The 21,161-nt window shown below is 35.7% G+C and overlaps 1 protein-coding gene across 1 annotated transcript in view; it reads left to right on the forward strand.

Moving 5' to 3' along the window:
* The window catches only part of FIG4 (FIG4 phosphoinositide 5-phosphatase), a 60,965-nt gene that overhangs the window by 7,392 nt on the left and 32,412 nt on the right, over positions 1 to 21,161 (forward strand). The window contains exons 2-14 of the mRNA XM_042825998.1: positions 3,478 to 3,576; positions 4,601 to 4,724; positions 6,292 to 6,448; positions 7,578 to 7,628; positions 9,378 to 9,526; positions 10,769 to 10,897; positions 11,836 to 11,936; positions 12,201 to 12,363; positions 12,934 to 13,031; positions 15,481 to 15,614; positions 16,701 to 16,817; positions 18,325 to 18,370; positions 19,806 to 19,954. Of these exons, the coding sequence (XP_042681932.1) occupies positions 3,478 to 3,576; positions 4,601 to 4,724; positions 6,292 to 6,448; positions 7,578 to 7,628; positions 9,378 to 9,526; positions 10,769 to 10,897; positions 11,836 to 11,936; positions 12,201 to 12,363; positions 12,934 to 13,031; positions 15,481 to 15,614; positions 16,701 to 16,817; positions 18,325 to 18,370; positions 19,806 to 19,954 (1,517 nt within the window). The remainder of the gene's footprint in view (positions 1 to 3,477; positions 3,577 to 4,600; positions 4,725 to 6,291; positions 6,449 to 7,577; positions 7,629 to 9,377; positions 9,527 to 10,768; positions 10,898 to 11,835; positions 11,937 to 12,200; positions 12,364 to 12,933; positions 13,032 to 15,480; positions 15,615 to 16,700; positions 16,818 to 18,324; positions 18,371 to 19,805; positions 19,955 to 21,161) is intronic.

Genomic DNA, 21,161 nt, shown 5'->3' on the forward strand with positions numbered 1-21,161 from the left:
ATAGCAGAAGCTACAGCAATCTGCAGATGTCAAATTCTACTCTAACCCATCCCTCTGCTACCACTGTAAGCAGCAGAACTTTGAGTTGGCCCTACAGCTGAGCCACTGGTGGCCACCAAGCTGATGTGAATGGTGCATTTCTCATAGCGCTCCCTGATGTATTTTTCTTCTATTAAAATGGAAATGGGAAAAGTATTCAACCAAACTTCCTTGGTAGTAGCATTTGAAACTCTGTCCATCTGTCTGTCTTCCTGGGTGTCATGTGCTGTGTTTCAGCCTTAAATATGGTCTTTGATTCCAGGTACCGTTTGGACAAACTGAAGCTGTACTGTCATATTTTAATTCAGAATAATAAGTCAGTTAATACAGATGTCACTTGCAGGAGCAATTATGCTTATGTAATGAGCAGGACACAAGGAGACATCACTGACCTGTACTGTGGAATCATGGGCTGCATAAAATAGTTTGGCCTCAGTTGATTCTTTTCTGCAAATAGAAAAGCAGAATTTATTCTTAAAGTACAAGCTGATTCATTATCTGTGGGTTGCAAAATGAATATGATATTTCCTCTGCCCATTTACTTGCTGCTGCATAAAGAAGTAAAACTTGTAATGGTGTGGTCTAAGCAAGAGTCTGGCTCGGTGGCTTGGTGTTTATTTCCGGTGGGTGATGCAGCAGGACAACCCCATCCTCCACCTTTGTGCCACTCATCCTTATGTGATTGGTGTCCTGCCAGCTGCTTGTCCTTGCGATTCCCTTCCCAGGAAGTGCAGATATGGGTATAATGAATCTGCAGGGAATGGTTTCCTGTGCCAAGGGCTTCAGTGAGGGTGGGCTGAAATAAGGTGTGTCTGCGGGGGCTTCTTAGCTGTCACTATGAAGCAGAGTAGAGAGCAGAACTGGGCTGCCCAACCACTCAGTAAGCTCTGCAATGTTTGTGTATGAGGTGCATCAAGGTGATGGCAGCATTCCCTTTTGCAGTTCATTGAATCACAGAACCTCAAAATCTTGCTAAGTCCAACCCCCTGCCATGGGCAGACCCCCCAGCTCAGGCTTCCCGGAGCCCCATCCAACCTGGCCTTGAACACATCCGGGGTGGGACCCCCACAGCTTCTCTAGGCAACATGGTCCAGCACCTTAACAACCTTCTAAGTAAAGAATTTCCTTGTATCTCTAATCTAAATATCCCCTCTCTTAACGTCATTCCCTCTTGTCCTATCACTATCAGACAGCGTAAAATGTCTTCCTCCTGTTTTTAATCTCCCTTTTTGTACTGGAAGACTGCAATGAGGTCTCCCCAGAGCTTTCTCTTCTTCCACCTGAAAAACTCCAGCTCCCTCAGCCTTTCTTTGTCGGAGAGTTCTTAAAGTGTTTTTTTCTTAATAAATAATTCGTGTAAATTATGAAATTGTTTGTTGTGTGAATGTTGTTATTGATTTTTTTTTCTCCCACACCTTTGAATCCATGTGACTATTGAAGTTTAGAACTGGCTGCATAGATTCACATGGACTTGCCATGCTTTCCTCCTAGGCTGGGCATTATTTATGAGTTACATCTTGCTGTGTGGTAGCATCGTACTGATTAAATGGATTAGTGAAATGAGAGGAGCCTATAGCAAATCAGTTCTGTAATCTACACTTAGTTTTACTTCTTTTAAGTCTAGGCAGTCGCTTGTAGTTTGTTTCCATTGAATAAGACATACTATATATTCATCTGCAGTCTTTCCTTGATATTTTAAATGAGAAATGTTTATTTTACAGTGGTATTTTGAATCAGCACTGTTGATCAAGACAAGAGCTTGTGTTGTGGAAGAACATTAGTAAGAATTTTATCATTGGAAATAATAATTAAAAAAAAGGCAGGTAACTGCTGCACTATTAAAGTATTTGAATTTTTTCTTTCTTCAAAAGGAACTTCAGAAGGCCTGTTAAGTGCAGGACAACAGATATGTAACATACATTAGAAGTTTCGAAGGAGATTTCTGCATTAATATTCTTCATTAGCAGTATGACAAAGTGAAAGTAAATAATGCATTTTTCCAGTAAACAAACAAACAAACAAACCACACATTAGGCCTCTTTCTTACAAGTTTTTGTCTCTTTCTTTGCAATTTAATTCTCTGTATGAAGTTGCTCTCCTGTAGTTCGTACTGCACAAAAGCATGTGCGTGTCAGTTAGTATCTGTGTGCATTTGAATCACAGGAAACTTGGTGTTGCGTATTTCAACTCGACAACATGTCTGATGTGTTGTGTCTTGAATCACGTGCAAATAGTTATATCACCATTGGTCAGAGCTTTTGTATTATGCATATGCAAGGAACCTATGGAAGTGGCTTAGTTTTTAATTGAATAACAACTTTGGGAAAATGATAGCATTGTTTTTGTGTTATTTGAGTGATTTTCTTTTAGTGTGCAATCTGGTTTTGAGTCTGCTGGTGCCCAGTTCATTATTCTGTATCACATATCAAAACTGCCTCTTTCAGTGTCTTCATTGCCTACTGGAATGAAGAGATGTATAACTGGAGATTATTTATCTGGGAAATTGCAGTTGATTTCAAAGTAGGCCTTTTCTTTCAATAAGGTCTGATGATCCTAATCATAAACAGGGTCCTTATTTCTGCAAAGACCACCGCACAGTTTTTGGTATGTGTTCTTATTTGCAGTCAGAACCAAACCGTTTATTGAAAGTTTCTTCATTTGAAATTTTTCGACAGAAGAATGTCTATGAAACATAGGACTTCTATTATTTGTGCCATCTCCCCCCCTCTATTTTTCTTCTAATTTTTCTTTCTTTTCCAATTTTCCCTTTGTCTGAATGCTGTTATCTTTCCTCCACCCATTTTTTTTTCAGCATTTTCTCATCAGATTACCTCTTAATTTAAGTTCTTTTACCTTTCAATTTGTAAGAGTGTTTGAACTCCTGTCTCAGTGGAGAAGGACGCTGATTCATCCTAGCTGGCTTATTCCTGTATTTCTTTGTTTAACAATGTCACCAAGAGACACTGGTTAAACTTCCATTGAGCTACACGTTTCTGCAGCTTGCTGGAAAAGGCAAACTAATTTAAGACTTCACACATTTGTCTATGAACTTCTGCTGAATTCCACATAGGAAACAGGAAGACAGTTAATGCTGATGCAAAAGTTAGTTGGACAGTGCCTTGCGTAAGGTGTATCTTTTCTTCTCTAAGCAAGTTTTCACTTTCCCTCAGTTTTTAATTTTTGTTCTTCCCTGGACACTGGAGTGAATGAGGTCTTTTAAGCTGCAAAGTTTGGTTGTGTACAAATGTACTTACCCAAAGTATTGACATCTAGAGCATTAATAGCCCGGATTAAATATTGCTTTTTTGATGATCCAATGATATGGATCAAACCTAGAAGCTGTATAAATTGCATCTTTGATGTATTATGTTAAAATGGGGTTTGGTGGCTTTATATTATGTAATATTCTGACTTTTTTTCTTTTGTTTTTTAATCTAGCGGTATTTTCTCGTTGGAAGTAATCATGCAGAAACCAAGTACCGTGTTTTGAAAATAGATCGCACTGAACCAAAGGATTTAGTTATAATTGATGATAAGGTAAGTGCTTCTCTATTTATTTTTTTTTTCCAGTTACTCCAAGTATTACTGTATATTAGATGGCATGTGTAGTTAAATGGTGTGTATTTAATCTGTTTAACAAGTGTCTGGCACAGAATCACAATCATAGGAAGTTGATGTTAGGAGAGTTCTGTGAAGATTGTCTATTCCAACCCCAGTGCTCAGAGCAGTAACAACTAGATCAGATTGCTCAGGGCAAAGCCTAATCATTTCTGGATGAGGATGAAGAATTCACAGCATCTCCGGGTAGCGTTCCAGTGTTTGACCATCCTCACAATAGAAGAAGCTTTTTCATATGTTCAAATGGAATTTACCTCTATTTCAATTTGTGTCTTTTGGCAATTGTCCCTTTGCTGGATACCACAGAGTCTGGCTGAGTCTTCTTTACTGTCTTCTATTAGGTATTTTGATACACATTAAAAGGATCTCCTCTGAGCGCTCTCAGAGCGCTGACCAATCAGTCCCAGCTCTCTCAGGCTCATATGTCAGATGCATACAATATTAGTGTAATAATGAACATATATAGCATGGGGTGTAGCAGTAAGATCTCCAAAAAGCACATTCACTTTAATCAGAATTTCTCGGGGTCTTCAGTTGATGATGTATATTCTCCTCATGATTTTGTTATGTTTGGTTGTGCTATTTTAAGTGCTAAATACTTTTAATTTTTATTAAGCCACATTTTTCTGCGTTTTTGATTTATCACATCAGATGGAAAATAAACAGCAGCAACAAGAATCTTAAGACTTGGATTCTTTTCCAAGAAGGTTATGGTTTAAAATCTAAACACTTCAGACTTAGAGGTGTGTGAATTCCTACATGACTGTGAATATTACTGTCGCTGTGAATGACAGGTTTTGTGCATAACATCTTGTTGTACTTGCTTGTGGAAGTGAAACAGGAGATATGGTTTAAGCTATGTTAAATAAATTCTACCTCTTTCTGACTGAATGAAATAACATTTAGCTGCCAAAGCAGTAACTTGAGGAACTTTCTTTTAAAGCATGTGTATACACAACAAGAGGTGAGGGAACTTCTTGGCCGCTTAGACTTGGGGAACAGAACAAAGATTGGGCAGAAGGGTTCATCTGGGTTATCCCGAGCTGTATCTGCTTTTGGTATAGTAGGTAAGTGCTTTGTTTGTTTGTTACATTCTTACGGAGGTGAGGCTTACTGTGTCACACTATAGGTCTTTCTGCCTTCCCTTGTTTTAACTTTTTTTAACCAAAGATTTACACATAGAGCATGAACAATGGACCCCTGAATTCTAGAACTCCAGAGTGCCTGGGTTCCCAATTGGACTTTAGGATAAAATTTGGCAAGATTCAAAGAGTAAGGACTATTCACACAGATGATTTCACTACCTAGAGGATACAGGAGGAGCTTTGACTTCTATTTAGCAACTGAAAGTCTAGCTGCTTCCAATGGAAGACTTTGTTGCTTATTGTCAGTAGGGTCTCCTTATCTTACAGAGGTGAGACCATTTTTCTGAGGAGAGAGAGAGTAAGGCAGAAGAAAAGATTTGCTGTTCATTTTGTCATACTGCAGCCTCTAATACTGACAGGGAGGAACATGTTATGCTTGCTTGTCCTTCTTAAAGTTATAATGCAAAGGAAATTAAATATAAATGCAAGCAAGGATTATTTTTTCCACACTGATATATTTGTTAGCATTGCAGCAGTTACTGAGTTTCAGGCTCTTTCTTTAAGGCAACACCTCAAAGTGCTACCTTCCAAGAGCTAATTGATACCGTTTATTAGTTAATTAAACTTAGTACCATTGGATCACTGCCTGTATTATATTTATACTAGAAATAAATTTTGGTTCAGAGATGTTTATGTATTTCTTTCTAAATTAAATTTATACATTTTTATTGTATTTAATGTTTTGTTACACATTTTCCAGATGATATGTAAGAGCCATTTCAAAAAGAAACTCAATAAAGAAGTATGACAATCCTCTGTGGTGTGAAAGTTTGAATCTGGAGGGTTCAGAAGCACTTTTTTTGTTTTGTTTTTTTTTTTTTAAAACTCTAATCAGTAAAATCAGAGCCGGCATTTTCTAGACCTCAGCAGAGTGAAGCATGTTTTCTGAAAAAGCAGATAGCAAGAAAGGATTGCCCTTAATGCTCTGAAAGGATCATTCTTGGGAGATTCTGGAAGACAAGGGATTTAATTCCCTGCTGCTAAGGAGAGAGAGAGAGGGAATGAAGTTGTCATACCCTCAAATCCTCTTCTTGTTTTCTGCTCCTCCCTTCTAGAGGATGCATAAACCTAGAAAGAAAATTGGAGACTGGATTTCCTCCTTGCTCTGGAAAATGTAGATTTTGGGCTATGCTTCATTTTTAACAATGTGAGTCCTATAAAAAGCAAATGCAAGTGCCTTAAGCAGTTAGAAACTCGTTCAGAATAATCTGTCTTATCCTGCTAATATTGAAAATATGCACAATGAAGGGGGAAAAAAGTGAAAACAAGACAAAAAGCATCAGAATATAGCTAGAAGTCTATGTACTGTATTTTCTAATGCGTAGGAGTGGATTGTAAGAGTCTATCAATGTTTTTTTTCATTATTTGCGTATACATTCTTCTAAATTTGAGGGAAAAAAATGGAACTCTTCAGCAGCTCTGGTTTTTCTAACTACAGTCAAACCAATGCAAACATCCAAATAATGGCATTTTAATGCTTTTTCAACAGGTTTTGTCAGGTTTTTAGAAGGGTACTATATTGTGTTGATAACAAAAAGAAGAAAAATGGCAGATATTGGAGGTCATGCAATATACAAAATAGAAGATACGAACATGATATACATTCCAAATGATTCTGTAAGAGTCACTCATCCTGATGAAGCTAGGTAAGTAATGGCAATATTTGACAGGTACCTTTTGAATATTTTTCCAAGCAGTGAGGAGCTGCAACTAGATATTTTGGTTGTGGATTTCTTTCTGTTCTGTCATTCAAATCATTTTATTTTAGTTGATAAATCAGTGCAGAACAATGGAGTGAGCAAGGTCTACAATTTCTGTGGCCTCTAGCCTGGAGTCTCAGAGCATTTTGATCTACAAAGGCAGTGTGATGCTAGCTAGTACTGTTTCATATTGTTTGAGTATACTGTCCTGTTTTTAGTCACTTATTCATGTTTATCTCACTCGAAGAGATCTTCTTTGCCTTTCAAGAAGTACTGAGTAGGCTATTTAATTTAATCTTTCTGTGGTGTCAGAGTCTCGTGAACATAGGTGTCATACAGGGTGACAAGTTTACCCATAGATAAGTTTAGCTTTGTTTTCCTGTCTGTGATCTGGGCCTGAAACTGATTATATCAGGGTGGGATAACTTGACTTTTATGAAATAATATCAAATAGTATCAGTAAACTGCTTTTTCATCTCTACCAACTGTGAATAACCTAGGAGTTGTGATAGACTATGATGAACTGATGGCAGGTAATAAATGAAGGTGTTATTAACTATTAAAAAGGTTTCCTTGTTAAGATATGGCTAATATGATCTCAGTCTCCCCGCTTAAAATCTAACAGAATATATTATATAATCAGTTTCAGTACCTGTGATCTTTCATAGGTTGTATTATGGTTTCTTCTGAGAACTTGTAAGTGTATGATGGGTGAAGCAGCTACTTATTCATTTGAGAATAGCTTTGAAAATCAGTAACTGTTATATAGTGCTGTTTGAAATTTACTTTTGTGAACGCTATAAATTTTGACCCACATTTGTAGAAAATAGAACTACAGCTGTATCTGAAACTGCCTGAAGAGCAGTATACACATACATAGATACTGTTTAAAAAAGACTACTGATTTAATCCCATTGTTGACGTTCTAGCGAGATTACCTGGCTATCAAAACAATTGCAATAAGATAGCTAGAGAATTTACAACAAGAATTGATATTTCTGTTGCTGGGGTCCTGAATGATTCTTAGTCTATCTAATTAGTAATACTTTTCCCTATAACTTGCATTATTTTCTAGGTACCTGAGAATTTTTCAAAATGTGGACCTTTCTAGCAACTTCTATTTTAGGTAAGCATTGGTTACTTACCAATAATATTGCTCCACTTGATTTTGATAATCAACATTTTTAGGTTGTTATCCTAGGGAAGTAAGACAGATTTGATCACACTGTCCATTTTCTGTCTTTTGAACTTTTGTACTTTCTACTTCAATGGCGTAAACAGGAGTAGAGCCTCTACTGAAGCTGTAGAAGTATTAGTGACAGGGTAGAGGGTCAATAGTAAAATTTAGTATTTCACCAACAGAAAAGCTGCAATGTGTGCTCAGCAGTAATCTCTTCTGTTTGATATGCAACCTGGTCAGTCTGTGCATGATCTCCATGTGGAGATCTGTGAACTTGGAGAAGAATCTGTAAAATAGAGAGAAATGTTGAGCTGAGTATCGTTGGAATTGTGGGTTCACTGTTTTCTTGCGGTTGTAAGTATAAGTGCATTGAACTGAAATAGATACAGTTCTGCAGCTCAGACAACAATGTGATTTCTTTTTGCCCAATTCTGTTTACCGTAAAAATTAAATAGATAATGCTCACTTTGAAAATAGTGTATTTTGGCTCATTTGCTTGTCTTGTCAGTTTTTCTTTCTTGATCATGTTTCCCAGAAATAGAGCTTTGCTTTGGTTGCAAAACAAAGATAGAGAAACAGATGTCTCATCTAAGAAGAAGAAGAAACTTACCCAAGTTTCATGTCTGTTTCATGGTTTTGCATGGGAAGGCTTTTTTTTTTTTTCTCACTGCATGAAAACTGTTGTTTTCTTCTCTGTAAGCCCTAGAATTAAACAACCCCATTTTAAAATCAACTTGGAGATTATCAGCACATGTGTTTTTGTGGTTCTGCCTAGAGGAACAAGAAGAGGTTTCATGTAAAACTGTCTGATAAACACATTTACCAGTTTAATTTAAATTGTTCATGAAAATGTAGTGAATGTTTGAATTAGATGTTATTAGTAGCAGCCATAAATCTATTTACTAATTTGTTAAGTATGATTAATGAATATCTAGAACTTACTAGAGAACCAGTAATCACTGATGCTGCCTTAGGCTAAAATGGAAATCTCCTTGCATTTTCCTTCATGGGGAAAAGAACCCTAATGACGTACAAAATTTAGTAAAAAGTATAAGGTTGTCAGTGTAAAAGACATGAGATGCAGAATTTGTAACTGTTATGGAACTAATTAAAAAAACAAACAAACAAACAAAAAACCAACAACAAAACAAACCCCAAACCACAACTTTTGCTTATCAGCCTCCACTCTTAGGATGTATTTATAGCATAGTCATAAATTTGAGGACAGAAAGTTTTTATGGACCAATTTTTATTTTATTTACTTATTTATTTTTTGTAGCACTAGTTAGAGGTTGGTACTTAAATGTATTAAATCCTAGGTTGTTTGTAACATATTTGGATATTTCTAATGGAATAGATAATTTTGATCTTCTGGACTGCTTTATGGGACAGAGCGAAGAAAGTTTTCAGATATGCTTTCTTTCAAAAGGCATGTCCAGTTTTCAAACACAACAAGAATATACAGTTTAAACTATTGTAGCATGAGTAATTTCTGTGTTAATAAAGTTTCTTTTGGAAACCATCTCTACCATTTGGCAGTGTAGAATCAGCATCTGTGTGTTTTGTTTAAATATGGGGGTTTTTTAATGGAGAATACAGTTCTGTGTTAAATAAAAGTGTGGATGGGGAGTTAGGATTAAAAAAAAAGCACAGCTGTTCTTCTGCAGTTATTAATAGATGTTAACTGTCTATCAGTTACAGCTATGATCTATCTCACTCTCTTCAGTATAATCTTACTGTCTTGAGAATGCCACTTGAGATATTAAAAACTGAAACAACTCAGACCCGACAGGAAAGTTTTGATATATTTGAAGATGAAGGACTTTCAACACAGGGTGGAAGCGGTAAGCAAATATGTTTAGTTAAGCAAATATTGTTGATAATGATTTCATTTAGAATATATTCCACTTTTTACTTTCTAGAAACCTCTTCTATACTGATCAGTACTCTCATAAATTGTGAATTAATAAAAGATTATATAAAGCACCAATTAGATATTTGAACAATGCAATTTCTAGAGGTGGTTAATAGCTATTTTGGTAATTTATATTGCAACTCAGGTAGAGAATTGAACATGTTGACATTTTCCAGCAATTGATTATTGAACTGACTTGTAGGACTCAGTAGGAATGAATTGCAAACATAATAGGAATCAATTACTTTTTAAGTACTAATAAACCTTTTTTGTTTCATTTTGGAAAATACTGATGACAGAGGAATTGTATGACAGTAGTATCAACTTGATGTCTTAAGTACTATCTGGAAGCCTAAGAAAAATCAATTTCATTTGAAAACTACAGCCTTTACTTTGGATCTGATATATGCATATAATACTCATAAAATCACTAATCAGAAATGAAAATTGTATTCTCTTCTATGCTTTGCAATTCCCCTCCAAAAAAAGAAAAACAAAAAAAACAAAAAAACAGCCCACAAAAAACCTGTTTCCCTAAATTCTCAGTATTGAATTTCATTCAGTTGATGTTTCTAGGTTTTATTGTCCTGCGATTCATACAGGTTGTCTGAAAGCACTGTCATTAAATAGTGGTAATGCGCCATTTTTTTCCTTGTTTAAACATATAATATCCTATTTTTTGAAACAGGTAAGGACTCAGGTTCCAATACATCAAAAATTGAATTTTAATACATAACTCAACAATAGCTGCATTTCTTGTTGTTGGTGTATATTAAGAAAACCAGACTAACTTATGATGGAAGAGGGAAAGAAATGCTTTTTTTTTTTAAAGGGGGCCATGGTTAAGTGCAGTCTTCCAGAGCTCACATAGAATTCAATCTTATGAAGTCCTATCAGAAAATTCTGCAAAGTCTGTTAAAGGATGTTATAGGGGCTACAGGGGCTGGCAGCTGCAGAAAAATTATAAATCTCAATAAATGCAGAAGTTCAGCAAGTATTTGAAGTTATCTGTATTTGGCAAACTTCAAGAACATGAGTAGACATTATGATGAGTCGCAGCCAAGAGAAAAATCAAAATAAAGATGCAATGAACTTATGTTTTTACAACAGTCCAATGTGATTGAGTTTGTTTCTTGATTGCTAATGCATCTTCGTTGTAACAAATCCCTAGGTGTTTTTGGAATTTGCAGTAAACCTTATGAAAAGTATGTGTGGAACGGGAAGCTTCTGGAGGCAGTAAAAAATTCTGTTCATCGTGATTGGCTGCTGTATATCATTCATGGATTCTGTGGACAATCAAGTATCCTTTTGCTCGTGAAACAAATCTCAGTTATCAATTTAAAAACTTTGACTGTGTGAAATACAATGAACTATTATGTTGGCCCACAGCGCCAGAGGTAAGTGTTGGGGCGTTATGGCAGTAAAGGTTGAACCTTCCTGACAATACTCTGTTACATGTTGTTGATGTGGGACAGATGACAGCAGAGGAGCAGTCTGACAAAATGGCATCCGAAATGGAAGTTTGGAGCAAAGGGTGGAATTGAATTCTTGGAAAAAATGGCACACATTGACACTCACTGCTACTTGTTCAGTATTTATGGAGACCAAACAGTGGATGTGAGCACAGTGAGGCAGTGGGTGGTATGTTTCAGCAGTGTTTCTGTTGATGCTGATGATAGACCTTTGTGATTACTGTGGAATTATTTTAAATGGATCTGTGTGGGTAATAATAGGAGAAAAAGCTCAAACTAATATCTCATTGCTAATGTCTTAGCTGTAAAGATTAGTATATTATGGGGACAGTAGATTTTGATCATCAGCAATCCCATGTTAATTCAGAAGCATGTTAAGAAAATATTTGGGAAAGTAAATACAATTATGAAGCTAAGGTTAGAGTTGTCTTTGCAAAATTTAGTTTTACTTTTTCATTCTTGTCAAGCTTTGGTCATTGGCTTGGTGTTCAGACAGACAGGTATGTCTGTTTTTATATACCACTTTTTCATCTTTGGTCTTACTTGAAGTGGTAGATGTGGGTGGACCCAACTACCAGCATTATGCCTAAAGGCATTTCTTGACAATAATCTTCACTATGCGTATTTGATGAGAAGATGACTTCTTCCCTCTTTTTTGGGTCTCTTTTATGATAAGGAAGCAGCACAAAGTGACACAGTCACTTGATAATTTAACTTTTTATCTCTAAGTTTTGTGTGATATGTAACCCTTAACTTCTCTTTCAAGAACTGTTAATTTACGGTCGTCCTATATACGTCACTCTGATAGCCAGAAGATCAAGCAAATTTGCTGGAACACGTTTCCTGAAACGAGGAGCCAACTGTGAGGTAAATCAATTGTGATTTCAGTTTGGTATGGTATACTGGTAATTTTCCCTTGCCTGCTAATAATATGGAAAGCTTGAAAACGACTGACTAGTGAACTGAAATGTTGAGAGGGTCGTTGTGTCTTTCACAGTAACTGAAGCTATTAGTACCATGATTTGGTGTCTTACTGTTTAATTGTACTCTGTCTGTGATGGTCAGTTCTCCATAATGCACAGTTCTGAAATGCCATGTCTTCCACAGTATGCATATTTCTGTTTGTTGTAGGGAGATGTTGCTAATGAAGTGGAAACTGAACAAATACTTTATGATGCTTCAGTCATGTCATTTTCGGCGGGGAGTTATTCTTCCTATGTTCAGGTTCGAGGTTCTGTCCCTCTGTACTGGTCTCAAGATATTTCAACTATGATGCCGAAGCCACCCATAACACGTATGTATTAATTATTCTTTGTGATAGATTATGGCTAGCACAACACCTGAGAGAGTAAGTGAAAACTGAACTTGTGAAAATGAGTAGACTGCCAATGTATTTGTTCTTTGGGAGGCTATGATTTAAGGTAAAACAGTGTTCTTTATGATAAACGTGGGGGCATATCAACATTCAACCATATGAACAGCTGCATTTTCTGGTATCAAGTAGGAAAAAAAAATCGTTGTCTTAAACTTAAAAGTCGGAAATGCCATGCAAAAAAATTTATGGTTGAAGATGTCAGCTTTCTTTGTGCTTATTCATCTGTGTGCATTTATCTTAAAGGGTTCTGGATATAATATCGTACCTGTTGGAAATAGTGGAAAGCATTTGGACTAAATTTAGTGGGGCCAGAATAACTGATCTTTGTTACTAGCTCATGAAATCTTTCAGATGTTGCTTTTCTTGAAAAAGGAGGGTTTTGCATAAATAAATGAGAGTATGTAATCATATCACTTTAGAGAATTAGTAATTACTTTTTGTAGAGTACTTTTAAGGGAAAATCATCCTGAATATATGTATCTGTTGCAGTGGACCAAGCAGATCCTTTTGCACATGTTGCTGCTCTTCACTTTGACCAAATGCTTCAAAGATTTGGCTCTCCCATAATTATTTTGAATCTTGTAAAGGTACAGTATTTTGAATATTTTTTACATGTTTTCTGTAGAATCTCTGTGTACTTTTGCTTGTGCTCTGAACTAATGTTAGCTTGTAAGTGGCATATTTTCTTCATAAATTTCATGCTATGCAAGAGAGCACGTAACTTTGTAACTGCTTTGACTACGGTTCTTCATTGTCTCCCATTTTTATAGTTTTCTTACAACTTTTCACTGTTGTTCTCAGACTCTTACTATTTCCCCTTAAATGGAGTAAGTCAAAATAACTTCACCACTAAATTTTCCTTTAACTTCTTATTAAACTGTGGTTCCATGCAAAGTAACGTTTGCAGACTTCTTGAAAAATGTCTGAGTTCTTTGAAATATTATGGTAAAGACATATCCTTCCTTTTTTTGCTTCATCAGATACAGTTATGGATGTATGATCAGGAGAGAAAGTTGAGGCATCTTGTGCAGGTTAACAGATAGTGCCAGAGTGAGCATATGGGGAAGCTACTCTATTGCTACATTAATTCATAGAATCATTGAATATCCCAAGTTTGAATGGACTCACAGGGCTCATGGAGTCCAACTCCTGGCTCCACGTAGGACCACCCAAAATTCAAACTCTGAAAGCATTGCCCAAATGCAAACTGTGTGGTTTGTTTCCTACTCTGTAGTTTCCGTAATTTTTTGGATGTTTTCTTCTGATAAATTTACAGTAAAGTTAGTTCTGTCTTACTACATTTTTTTCTCCTTTAATGAACTGTTTTTCCACATTCTGTTTTAATATATTGAAATTCATTTGAACTTCTTTCTTACTTCTTTTTAGGCTTTTTAAAAATGCTATTTACCTTTTCATTTGTCACATTGTAGAATTGTATTCAGTAGAAAAGAGAACCTTCTTTGTGCATGTGCAGTCTATTCCTAATGTAATAAAAGTAGGGAATTTTTTTTTTAAAAAAAAGGCTTTTAAAACTCCAAATTGTAATAAATGGCAACTAGATAACCTATTTTCTATTTCTAGAAGCTTTCCTGTTTAAGAGGGCTTTTAAGATTGTCTGAGAGTCTGTGGAATCAACTTATGATAGCAGTTGTTGACAAGAAAATAATTTTATTTCTTGCAGCCATAGCTTTCAAAGGCCATTGTTACAGTGTGAGTCTAGGCTCACGTGACCTTGACACATGAGTCATTATAAGCTTTTATTCACAGGCTAAAAATGCATCCGTTTCTCTCCCTCTTTGTGGTTTCCCAGTGTTAGGATGCTAAAATTAAAACACTTTTATTATTTTATGTTCCAGTTAATAAATAAATAAGTCACCTTGTGTGCATATTGCTCTTGCTTCTACACAAAAACTAAAAGTACTAGAGACAGAAATGCTTAGCTTTTGATTTCTTAGAGGATGATGAAATGTAAATCTATTTCACACTTTACCTCTCTCTCCTAGAAATTTGTGAACAATTGCATTTTATATATTTATTTATTTATGGCTGCTCTTATATATGAGTTTAAATTGATCTGTTATAGGTTCATTGTAGGTTTTAGTTTGGACTAAGTTGAGAGAAAAGCCATATTAAATAGAGTGCCAAAACATACGGTATATTCAGGGAATGACTATGAAGTTCTAAATGTTTTCATAATCTTGCAAAGTTGTTGTTCCCCATCTTCTGCCAGTAATGGAAGAGAATTCACCTGAGCCCCCTTGTACTCCAGAAGCTAACGGGATATTCTTGTGCCCAGCTTTCAGTTCAGAGACTTTTTCAAAAGTGACAGAGCTTGCTATAAGATGGTTCAGACAGAGCTGTGCATAGATTGAGAATGTACTGATTCACAAAAGGAATGTGAGTCTGTTTTAAAATGAGTGTGCAGAGCTGCTGGATGAACTGGTTTATTTTCTATTTATTGGTTTCTTTAACAAGCAAAATGTTTAATAGTTGGGGTGTTTTGGTTTTTTTTTTTTTTGTTTGTTTGTTTGTTTGTTTGTTTGTTTTTAAAAAGGTGTTTTTCCTCTTTTAAGATATTCTAGGTTGGGAAGAGCTTATGAAATCTACTGATTAATTTGGAAGCTCCAGGCACTTTTTAGCTTTCTACTTCAACCTTGTTGTTGGTGATATGTAGTACCGCTGTGATTCTTAATTAAAACAGGTTAAATGTTTTGCTTAATAAAATATTACTAATGTAAATCTAATATTATTCTGATGTTGCTGTTCAAATTCAAAAGCTCGTTTTCTGATTTTATTTTTTTTTTGCCTTTATGTATTGTTTGACATAATAAATTATTTTTGTTTGTCTTGTTTCTGCCTCATACTAAACTCATACTGAACAAATACTGGAGTCTAGGTTAAAGAGTCCATGTAAGAGAATATCAGTCTGTAATACATGCACACACACTCACACACGCAGACACCTCTCTATATGGATCTGTACAGGTGGTTGTTGATGATAGTACTGACATTCTCTTCTTTTTCTTTTTGCCAAAGGAACGTGAAAAAAGAAAGCATGAAAGGATTCTCAGCGAAGAACTTGTTGCTGCTGTGACGTATCTGAACCAATTTTTGCCCCCAGAGCATGCAATTATATATATTCCTTGGGATATGGCCAAGTACACAAAAAGGTAGAAAATGTCATTATTTGTGTCATAGAACTGTAGAATTCTTCAGGTTGGATGAGACCTTAAATTTGACTAGATTTCACACTCTGTTTTTCATTCTAAAATGGCATTGTGCACAGATAGGTCTATGTTCAATTTGTTTTATGATTAATTAGCAAATCTCAAAATAAGACTAGGTTTCCTTTCAGAAGGTATGCTAGACACAAGTTCTTGGGTTCTGTATGAAGCAATGCCAAGGAAGCTTATTGTCTAACTGATATGGGGAATGATACTAGATAATTAAAAGATCTCTCCTCTAGATTTAAGCTTGGTGTTTATTTATATGGGCATCCACCCAAGTACCCATGCAGAAAAGAGCCTGAAAGCTTTGAAGATAAATTTTTTATGCAAATGAGATGTAACACATATATCCACCTAAAGAAGTTTACTGGAAATTTAATGAATACTGAGAATGATTCTGCTTTAACGTGTAGTTCCAAAGTACGTTTACTGGAAAGCAGATCCTGTAGAAACATTTCAAATTAATCCTTCAAGCTCAGTGTAAACAATTGCTTAAAAAAAAGAAATAATGCTTAACTGTTTACACATAACTTTGTTTTTGAAGTTCTTGTTAAAATATTTGCATTTCAAGCCTCCTGCAATGGATGGATGCCCTGATGTGAATGAGCAATGAAGAAAAGTGTGAAGACCACACACTGAAACAAATGTTACTGAATACAATACTTTTCAAATAAAGTGGAGGCATAACATTTAATGGAATCATTTATCAATTTCTGTCATATTCTTATTTTATGAATCACAAAAACTTCAGCAGGGAAAAAAGGAGTGTGATATTATAGTCAAGGAGTTTTACATGTTTTATTCCATTTGTGTTACATGAAATGTTTTATTAATGATTGAACAAAATTGCTCAATGGCTGCTTTCTAAGTCTTTAAGCTGTAGGAAAAAAGTAGGCATTGTTGCTGTGAGATAAATAAAACTGTGATACGTCTTCTCTTAAATTATTTTTGTTATTAAAAGACTTCCAAACAGTGAGAATTTTTGATTGTTAATATATCTTTACTGTGTAATCTTTTTTCTCTCCCCAGCAAACTTTGCAATGTCCTTGATAGATTGAATGTGATTGCAGAAAGTGTAGTGAAGAAAACTGGATTTTTTGTAAATCGACCTGATTCCTACTGCAATGTCTTGCGGCCAGATGAAAAGTATGTGTAATCTTACAGATGCATGATGAGTAATGTCTATTTCTTGGAGAGTTGTTTGCAATTTCTGTTATTGCTCATTTCTTATTTTGAGACTTCATTTAACATGAGTACTTTGTTACTGAGTTATAGCTGAAAGAATTGCAGTCAGAGGCAGGTACTATGAAATGCTAATACATCTAAAAATTTATGGTCTGTTTTATTATACTGCTGTTCTCCCACTATAATGAATTCCTACATCAAACCATTATTCGTAACTTGTAATCTGTGTTGTCTGTATTTATATAAAGCTTTTTTTTTTTTTTTTTTTTTTTTTAATCATTACCGAAGGAATCCTAAAGTTGGGGGTAGATTTTAACAAAGAGAACATTTGGAATTTGGTAAGAGACTTCTTTTAAGGTGTATGAAAAATATGCCTAGGACTGAAATGTAAGATAGCCCAGTGTTTTCCAATTGGTTTTTATGCTATTCATACATACAAAACTGAAAAGTTGTGCTTTTTTATTTTGTTATTAAATTATAGGAACAGTATTTGTTTTGACTGCTGTGGAGATATAATGATTCAGTCAGCAGAATCCTCTTAAGTCTTTGAAAATTCAGAAATAATGTAGCTTCCAAGTTGTTTTTTTTCCAAATCTTTGTCATAGTGATCTAATTCATCACTGCCCAAACAGACATTCTTATTATACATTAAGTGCATTTTTGCCTTTCTAGCCCACCTTCATTTAGAAACAATCTGAAGTAAAAATCTGAGGCTCTTTTAGAGCTTCTGTGCCATGCAGTACAGGAAATGTAACAACTGCAAAATAGCATGAATGAGATCGATCCATCCATGTAATGCTGTGACCTGTAGAAGTAGTCTAATCAGTCTTAAAAGTAGTATATATAAGCTTGTCAGACCATTTCTCCAGTCAGGCTGGTGCTATGCTCCTAACATGAAAATTTTCAGTTATTCACTTGTACTTGCATTAAGCATAACTGCTCCCCTATCTCAAAATGTCTTTGATTTCAAATTCATGTTCTTTGCCTGTTGGGTACAGATATGGTCTGTACAGAATAACAAGAACTGGGTGATAAATAGCTTGTATGCCTAGAATCAGTGTGAAGGGGAGAATTAAATCAACGAATTGTACTACAGTGTGTCTTTTGCCTCTCCCTTCCAGCCACTGCAGTCATTGGCACTGTAGCTTTTTTGTTTTTTTATTTTTAATCTGAGGACCTCATGGAGCAAAGCAGGCTTGTATGACTCGTCCTCTGTCTTCTGGGGAGGGAATGTTCTATATAGCTTAGAAACTTTCTACTTTAAGGCTAAGTTTTGTTTTTAACAGTGCAATTTAACTACATCTTGTTAATGCACAGAGCTTTCACTGCATTCTGCTGCTCAGTGATATCAATTTTGCCTTGCAGCAGGATTTAATTGCCACTGTTTTTACTGAGCAGATTCTTATGTGTTATGGCCTGTTCTTTTTAAAAGTTATTTGAAAGTTGTTCTCTTTTGTTTCTCTTTTAGGTGGAATGAACTGGGAGGCTGTGTTATTTCCACTGGTCGCTTGCAGGTAGTAAGATAGTAGACTTTATTAATTCAAAGATGTAGGGATTTAAATCTTCATTCCCAAAGTGTCAGTGAAACAATTCACATAGATACTTAATGATTGATTCACAGCTTACTCTCTTAAAGTAACATTTATAATAGAATAAACAGCATTACTGCAGTCCATGCGAGAAACCTAAATAGGAAATAGGGCTTGAAGTTCTTGGATAGTTCCAGAAAACTTTATGCTACTGGAATTGTATTTTTTGCTGAATGTAGTCTGAGAAGTGTTTGGATTTTAAACTACTTTCCACTACTTACATAGTCTATAGTAGTAGCCATAGAGCAAAAGATAAAACAGCAACTTTTTAACAATCTATGTAGTATAATATTAGACAGGAGGGATGAGGAATAAACATTCCTAAGTGTGGTTACATTCATGCACCTAAAAATTAGCAATTACAGTTTTACCACTGCTGAATATTCTGTACATCGTTGCTATTTCTACCACTGAAAGAAAATACAACTAGAAATACTTTTTTTCTTTGCAGTAAGAAAAGTGCAGTGTGATAAATTCTAAAGTAACAGATTTATACCTTAGTGTTATGGTTATGTACTCTGAACACTGGGCATATTTTTGAGAAACATTAATGACTTTTGACTTGCTATTCATGATTTTGAAGTTCTCTTAAGTTGGAAAGGATGTAACCATTCCTTTATTAATTGAACACTCGGATGTGTTTTCACAAAGACGAATACAAATGCTATTTAGATTTCTCAGTGTTAGCCTTGCAGGTTTACCTGTGTTAAGGATATGATTTCTTCTGTCTATGAGCTTTGAGGTAGTCACTGTAAGTGTTCTATGTAAGCACTTCCATCATGGTTCATCTTGTCTTGGGATGGACAATTTGTGAGTCACACTCAAAATGTGCTTCTTCATTAAGACAGTAAAAGTTTAGATAACTAGCACAGATGTAGCCATAAATATATTTGAGCAGAAGAATCACTCATGCTACTGTGTGGGAGTGTCTAGCATCTGTTAATGTTATAAATTTGTATGCATTATGAAACTGAAGAGTGGAGGTGCAAGTACGGGATATGGAAAGCTCAAAATATGAGCACCATCGTAGTAGAACCACAGCAACCTGACAGCGTGCTTTGTTACATGCAGTAGTTAGAGCATAGTTGAAAATAAGATCTTCACTGATGTAACACTTTACTTCTGAGGTAAGTTCCAGTAATGGTTGAAGAAAGAGTGTTTTGAAAGTAGACCTTATAGCAGTAATATAGATTGCTAGACATAAAAAGTCTTTGATTGAAGTTCTGTGCACTGACATAAAATCCAATATGAGAGATTTGACAAGTAGTTGGACAGTAAGAAAAGGTAGTAATAATGAATATGGTAAATTCTTAATTTAAAAAAAAAACAAACAAATCTCTTATTTGCATTGCTTTACCAGACTGGAGTTCTCCGAACCAATTGTGTGGACTGTTTAGATCGTACTAACACAGCCCAGTTCATGGTAGGAAAATGTGCTTTGGCATACCAACTCTATTCGCTGGGACTGATCGATAAGCCCAATTTACAGTTTGATACAGATGCTGTTCGGTAAGATACATTAATTGTGTCGTGGTGGGGTTTTTTTTATTTGTTTGTTTGATCTTATGTAAAGAGACTTTACTTGGGTAAAGTGCTGCCTGTATAAAGGAAAAGTGCATTTCTTTTTCCATTGAAATGATTTTGTAGTTATTTAGTTAAGTCTAAAAATTCATACTCCAACTGTTTTGAGAAAATGCAGTCACACTGAAAATTTCCAATTCTGGAAATGTTAGTTAGGCTTCTTACAAAATAGCTGCTTGACTTCACTCTATATAACTAAACACAGACTGAAAAGTTTCCCTCTTAAATAAATGCAACATAAAAATAACACTTATTTCATTTGGTTGATGCAAAGTGTAAATTGAGAATAAAAACTGAAATAGGTATGTGCTGTTCTGCAGAATGCCAAATTGATATTTTTATGGAAGTGCATCTCACCTGGATACTTCCTACATTTCCTTTGATAAATTTTGTGCTTTTTGATTTATTGAAGAGAGGAGTTTTCAGCAAAGCTGTTCTCTCCAGCTGGGTTGTAATTACACTTATTCGAGCACCCTCAAACTATTTAAAAAAATGAATCAATTTAAACTGCAGTGCTCTGGGAGTGAGAGGAGTGAGCTGTGTGCAGGGTCACCAATCACCAGACTAGTCTGTCCAGAGCCACATCCAGCCTGGCCTTGAATGCCTCCAGGGATGGAGCATACACAGCCTCCTTGGGCAACCTGTTCCAGTGCATCACCACCCTCTGTATGAAAAACTTCCTCCTAATATCTAACCTGAACCTCTTCTGTCTCAGTTTAAAACCATTCTCCCTTGTCCTATCGTGGTTCACCCTCCTGATACATCCACAGTCATGACAATGAAACTTGTGGCTTCACTGCTGTCATTGCCTAGTGTTTTGTTAGGTTTGGAATGTGGAGAAGTAACTCATGTTTCAAAAAATGATCAAGTCCTCGGTCATGCATTTCTCTCAGTCTCTTCCTCTCACCTTACTCAAGATGTACCTTCAGCTTCTGTCCTTTCTCCTCAGTTAGCTTCCAGCAATTGGTTGGTGCCACAGTGTGGTGGCTCACTTTGCAACTGGCGGCTGTTGGCCTCTGTCTGATGGCTGGGATGTTTTCACTGGCCAGCTGGCTTCCATGGTGTGCTCACAATGCTTCTTATCCTGTGTGTCTCAGCTGCTGGGTGCTGCATCTTTACCTCTGGGAAGCAACTT

This window comes from Centrocercus urophasianus, unplaced genomic scaffold (assembly GCF_019232065.1).
Source record: "Centrocercus urophasianus isolate 14NV4802_14NV808 unplaced genomic scaffold, USGS_Curo_1.0 seq_10, whole genome shotgun sequence".
In the NCBI taxonomy this organism is placed as follows: Eukaryota; Metazoa; Chordata; class Aves; order Galliformes; family Phasianidae; genus Centrocercus; species Centrocercus urophasianus.